The sequence below is a fragment of the Microchirus variegatus genome (assembly GCF_963457635.1).
Source record: "Microchirus variegatus genome assembly, chromosome: 23".
NCBI classification, from domain to species: domain Eukaryota; kingdom Metazoa; phylum Chordata; class Actinopteri; order Pleuronectiformes; family Soleidae; genus Microchirus; species Microchirus variegatus.
In genome coordinates, this window is record NC_139824.1 from 11,010,721 (window position 1) to 11,017,473 (window position 6,753).

The 6,753-nt window shown below is 38.7% G+C and overlaps 1 protein-coding gene across 3 annotated transcripts in view; it reads left to right on the top strand.

The window, feature by feature from the left end:
- The window catches only part of gab1 (GRB2-associated binding protein 1), a 42,875-nt gene extending 38,542 nt beyond the window's left edge, over positions 1 to 4,333 (top strand). For all 3 annotated transcript variants that reach the window (XM_083909431.1, XM_083909432.1, XM_083909433.1), the window contains 3 exons: positions 1,457 to 1,532; positions 2,311 to 2,439; positions 2,541 to 4,333. In XM_083909431.1, coding sequence (XP_083765557.1) covers positions 1,457 to 1,532; positions 2,311 to 2,439; positions 2,541 to 2,699 — 364 coding nt within the window. In that variant the 3' untranslated portion in view covers positions 2,700 to 4,333. The remainder of the gene's footprint in view (positions 1 to 1,456; positions 1,533 to 2,310; positions 2,440 to 2,540) is intronic.
- Positions 4,334 to 6,753: the final 2,420 nt, after the last annotated feature.

Here is a 6,753-nt window from a genome sequence, read left to right on the forward strand (position 1 = left end):
TCTTTTTTTTTATATATATATGTATATAATTCTGCATTTTTTACCTAACAACTAAGGGCATGTTCACACTACGGCGCCTTCCCATTTTGTTTGTTTGAAGACAAAAAGAATTGATAGATGATGACACTGGACATCGACTCTAATTGCTGCCCTTCAATTCCGAAGCTGGTTTTTGTATTACAGCGTACACTGTTTACATACTCTTCGCTCAAAAAGAAGGCGGCGTTTTCCTCTCCTTTTGCAGGAAAGTGTTTTTCGGGTGTGTACATGCCTTTCTTAGTGCATACAATTAGCTAAAGAAATAGACTCTAACACTTCATGCATTACTGTAGTTACTTGTCTGACCAAAGTAGCACTACTCACACAAACAGGTCTGATGTGCCTCAGAGCTTCATTATTATTATTATTATTATTATTATTATTATTATTATTGCAGTTTTGTTGCCTTATCTGGGATGAGGTCTATTTCTGTGCTTAGTGCTGCAGGGACTCTTTTTGGCCTCAGTGGCTGCTGTGTCTGTGTTATATATTTGTGCTCACAAGAGACTGCATTTGCCTGGAAAGTCGGTGTGTAAACATTGTTGAAATGCTGCTCAGTTTCTCTAGGTTTCCAATGCCAGCGAGACCCCCATCAGTGCATAGCATGGCCTCCAGCACTGACTCCGAGGACTGTGAAGAGAATTATGTAGCCATGGTCTCTAATATGCCCACAGATGAACCAGTATGTAACATATAACATATCCTCAGATACAAGACGTTGCATGAGTACTTTTTGTTCTTTACTTCTTAAATCACTGATAAAGAAGAAAAAATGTGATTTTATTTTACTGTGGTTGCCCCATTTATGTGACATAAAGACATCTTTTCACAACAGAAGCACTAAATATATTAAGATTTACCGAGGAAAACAAATATAATGCAGTGTAGACTGCTAATCTGTAGAAGAAAGCATTAGAAACCTTGCCCCTCTGCCTGAACCATACAAATCCATGCTTGCTGCAGACGGACTCCTTAACTCTTTTCTTTGCAGCTTCCTCTTGTCCTTCTGCTCTCTTTTCCTTATCCTGTGTTTTGTTCTTTTGCTTTCTTTTCAGGTATCATAGTTGTGTTTTTGTTATTTCTTTTCTTTCTTAGAGTGTTTGTTGTTGTTTTTTCAAATCAGTGCCCTTACTGTTGTTCCAGCATCTTGCAGCACTTCAGTAATGGTTCTGAGTATTTGGGGGGGGGGGCACTATCTCTGTCAGTTTTCCTATTTATCCTGCTATAACAGTTTTTTTTCCCAGCATTTGCTTAATTATGGTCTGCTGACTTCCTTTTCTTTCTTCACTCATGTTCATTTCTTCACAAGACTCTACGCTTTATCCATTTTCCCCTTTTCCTGCATTTTGTTCTTGACCATCTGCTGTTGTTTTCCCCCTCCTTTTGTGGCTACTTTCTCTTCCCTTACTGTGTGTAGAGAGGAGTCCTTCTACTGCACGGTCCCCATCACCCCTGTAAAGAGGGAGGTGGAGGAACTTGACACCATAGAGGAGGTGAGCAGGGTTGCCAGGTTAGACATGCATGGCCTGCCCTGTCGCGACATGAGAGGTCATCGCTTAGAGGTGCAATTAGATAAATAGAGAAATTAAGAACAGTATCAAGAACAGACTTATATCGATCTCAACACCACATACAAACTATTGTTTGCATACATCATCTTTAGAGCATGTATACCAAACAACGTTCTCAGAATAAGTTTGTTATAGTTTTGTCACAATACTAGTTCCAGTAACTCCATCACACTTGTAGTTAGAAATTAACACTGCGTATAGGTCCAATATGTAGCTTAGTGTTGTCACAATACAACTGATTTAGTAAATTTGATATCATGATGAAAGCTAGGAATGTCATACTAAGAAATGCTCCATAAAATAATAATAAAACAATATTATTATGTCAGTCATCAGCTATTATTATGTCAAATACCTGTCAGACACTATGTAATAAGTTTATGGATTAAAGTGCACTCTTATAAAGATGATTCAGCCAGTCATGACTTGAGTCTGTTCTAATGTTTTTGGACAGTGATTTTTATTCAGTTATAGTCCGCTCTTGTTTAAATGTCCCTCACAAACCACCTGCAACTTCATGCAGACTCTTTGAATATGCTGTAAAGGTGCACACTCGATTATACAATTTATTTCCAAGTCGTTTTGGTTATTGTGACAACACGAGATTACATTTGAACAATGTTTTTTGTTATCATTCTGACACTGCCTTTAGCGTGTCTCTGTTTCCAATATAAAAGTGTTCTCTCCCCGGCTTACGTAGAACATGAAGCTCGCTCCACCCATGACCACGGACGGTGGTAGCAGCCCCATGGTGAAACCAAAGGGAGACAAACAGGTGGAGTACCTGGATTTGGATCTTGATCCCGGAAAGGCCACCCCACCCAGGAAGGTAGGAAATAAAACAACTGCTTACACCAGCATCTACAGCCACGTACTCAAAATAAAAAAACTTTTCCTGACTCATACAAACGTATTGATTTTCCTCTCTAGATGAAAACCAATGGATCTGGTATCGCAGCGTCAGATGAGCGCGTTGACTATGTCGTCGTGGACCAGCAACGGACACAGGCTCTTAAAAGCACCAGGGAGGCCTGGAACGATGGCCGTCAATCCACAGAGACGGACACGCCGTCCAAGGGACCCAAGTGACCCTGACGCCCTCGCCGCCAAACCAACCATCCAAGCCCTCCCCCCCCCGAACCATTGGGCCGTTTTCACTAGTGTTGGCCTCGGTGTGTGCTTTGGGGCGGGCCAGCTCTCACGTTCCACTTCGACAAGACCCTTTGTGTGTGTGTGTGTGTAGGGGCCAGTGGAGCTTCTTAGCCACTCAACTGCCTTTAGTTTACACTGCTGCCGGGCTGATACTGCACAGTGTGTACAGTTGTGGGAAGAGGTGCAGGTCACGAATAAGCTGTGTGCAGTATGAAAGCAGATGAAATGACTGGACTCGTCCTCGGGGTTTGACAAAAGCAGACTCATGAACTTGAACATTCACTGCCTCCTGTATTGGATTTTATTTCCCCCACCTTTTAATGGCCGGTGGACTGATCCAAACGTAACATTTCCTTAAATTATAATGCTGTTTGTTGTTGTTTTGAAGTGTAAATGAGAAAAGAAAAAAAAACACTTGATAACGTGACATTCAATAATATGACATCGAAATTCAATGCAACTCTCGACAAGTTAGCACGGCTAACACGCTAACAGTGTTGTTTTTTCAGTTTATCCTGTTTGAGTGGGGTGAAGTTTCCATGGACACTGTTCACAGGTCAGTTCCACCATTTCTTCACTTTGTCCTTGCAGATGGCTGAAATATTAACTGTCTGTCAACTTCACACCAGAGTTTTTATTTTTTATTTTTTAACCATTTTTTCTTTCAATGCAAAGGCAGTTGAATTTGTTCATTTTACCAAGTGCTCAAATGAAGCGTCGGCTTCACACAAAGATAAATCCACTGAACATGATTTAGATTTCCATTGACTTTGTAAGTGGAGATGCTTCAATCTGTTGAAATGGAAGTGCAAAGACTGTACAAAAGTGTTATGTAAAAAGTGTCCTTTATTTGTATGGAATATCCAGTGTGTTTGGCTCGAAGGTATGTGGATTCTGCAGGGTAGAATCCTGTGCCTGTTTTTTAGGTGGTATCAGGACTAGTGAGTAATGAATTACTGTGAGTTTTAGAACGTGACAGGTTTTTCTATAAGTTATGCAAAGGTATCAAAACATAGGCTACAGAGAGAAAATATCAGGTACTTAAAAATGCAAACTAATACAACTATCCACTTCTAATTTATTTCTCAAGTTATTTCATCAGGTGGATGTCGTATTCACTCTCAGCTCAGTATTGTTGATTCATATGGAGGAACATTTGCTTAAATGCTTAGTTTGACGAGCTCTGGTCAATTAGTTTCACAAGTTCTCCCCTTTAGGTTTAATTTAATTCACAGTGAACTAGCATACAGTGTTGGGAAAGTGACCGACATACAACTTTTATAGACAGTGAAAAAGTCTTTGTCCGCATCAAACTGTGCTTTATTAACCTGTGAACTCTTCAGTCAGAAATCCCGAGCATGTGCTGCCACAACATAAAGTCATCGCTGTACATATCTCGCCGTCAGTTGGATTAACATGTATCATTTTGAAAAAAAAATGTGCCTACTAAGTCGACTTGGTTCTACTTTACTCTTTCTATGTCGCTGTCTCTTTGCGACCGCAAAGCTGATGATGACGCTTTATCTTTTTTAATGAATCTGAACAGAAAATGTAAATTTTAAAAAAATGGACTAAATAAAATCAAACCTCTCAGCTTGTCATCTTTTCCTCAGTTATGATTTCCACTGTGGTTGGGAAGTCACGGTTGACTAGAGAATACACTTGTGCAGTCCTGTGCATGTGAAGTGTTATTTTTATTCTTATTTTCTTTGTCTTTAGTCATGTTGGAACTGGAAAATGGTTACTTATCTCACACATACAGGCATGCTTGCATCATAAATTGCTATTTCTGTCATTCCCAGACTTTTAAATTGACAATTGAAATTGAAATTTTGTAGATATTGAGCAATCGTTGCCTGTACCTATTGTTTCAGAGTCCTGGTATTTTGCATGCACAAAGCAAGATGTATGATAGATTTGTAATGCAGTTGTCATAGCATATTCAATGAATATAGTCTTTTTAAAATGGATTTTTATTATTATTATTATTGTTATTTTATAAGCAGGAAACGCTCATAAAAAGTAAATTATAGTTAAATTTTATGGACAATGAAAGTACAAATATTACAGAAAAAACAACAAAGAGTTGTAGTTACAGTATTTACAGTTATGCTGCCTTCACGTGCTATCGTAATTATCGTAAATACGACTTCCCGACCCTGCAAAATGCACATGAACGCCCCCTTCACCACATGTTTTCCAGTGGGAAATGGAGGCGATAATGAACATGTGACGTTTCAAGATGGCTGGGAGTAAGTCAAGATTACCCTTTTATTATAATTTAATTAATAATTATTATATTATTTTGTGTTCATGAAGCACGTGAGGGTGAACCTTGTGTCAGGCATTTAAACGTAACTTCACAATATGTGTCGTCTTTTCCGATAAAAGCAGCACAAGATTGAGTGACTTTGAATAGTTTTATCAGATCAGAGACGTTTTGTTAGTGGATGCAGTTTAAATAAAAGTAATGAGATATTCAATGCAATCGTCTCTTTCTCGATAAAGATAACATGGTTAAAGTTGAGGACAGAATAAACTCATAAGAATGACGCTAGCTAAAGCTGTCATACTCGTGATCCAGTAAATTAACCTCATAAAATGTCACTTCCGGCTGCCGTTTTTGGGTTATACAGCAACAACTGCTCAAATCTCCTCACAGAAAGAGTTCTATTGGCTTTGAAAAGACACTTCTGGAGTTATAATTGTAAGAAAACTTGAACATCTTGCTTTCATCACACTTTAATATATAGTTTCCAGGAAGTCATTTTGACCGCAGGTGCTACTGATTACATTAATGATGCGTTCATGTCAGTCAGGAAAGGACAGTGACAGAGCCGGGCATGGCTTTTACTAGTAAAAAAAACAAAAAACGTCCATGAATGGCACCACTTTACAATGTACCCATATTGACCAGTAGATGGAGCTGTTGTTTGAAAAAGGTGTGATTGTTTGATGATGCTTTCTTTCCCCCTCAGCCTTCACTCCACAAACAGTGCCCTGACTTCTCTTCACATCCTCCTGTGTCTGTAGTTTTGCAGTGATGTGTGGCTGCATGCCAACACTACATTTTACAATTTCTTGGCCGTGAACTAAACATGGCAACGTGCCTTCCTTTTGAATGTTTTTGTTTTTTTTCAGAGGTGTTCTGTGTCAAGTATAGCCATAAAAATTCTAATTTAAACCCTCCCCATGTTTTGAAAAAGTAGGTGACTGACAGGATGCTTTTAGTTGTGTCCTTCAAGCATTTCAACCAGAGGCGATTCTAGAGTTTGTGGGGGCCCAAAGCAAAAATTCTCAGGGGGCCCTTCCAACCAGTGTTCTTTTTCTTTTCTTTTTTTTTTATCAAAATGAATGAAATAACACGGAAAAACCTTGTAATTAAAAAGTATGTGAAAATATAAATGTAAAGAACAATAAAATGCTGTAAATAGCTTTTAAAAAAAAAACTATATAAACTAAGAAAAAAAAATACATTACACTGTAAAGAACCCACATTATAAAACAATATAATTATAAAGAACAATAAAATAATAACTGAAAAAAAACATATATAAACTCAGTAAAAAAGATATGCATTACACTGTAAATAATCCTCTTCATTTTCCAACTTGCAGAACGATAACTTCACAGAGGTTAAAGTGAGGTGGGTCCCCTTTAGGGAGGTTTCCTACTGAGATGTCATTGCAAATCGGCCATTGTTGTTTACGGGGGACGGGGAGGCGGCTGGTCACTGCACATTTCAGTAAAGGCTCCGAGTGTCGGGGGGCTCCCTATCAACTAGGGGCCCCAAGCAGTTGCCTGCCTTGCCTGTTCACAAGCTGCGCCTCTGATTTCAACACATATCTATAGTTGTGCTTGTTTATACACTACCGTTCAAAAGTGTTGGGTCAACTATACCATTTTTTGTTGTTTTCCATTAAAGGTCACACCTTTATTCATCAAAAGAGTTGCAAAACGAATTGAAAGTATAGTCAAGACATTGACAAGA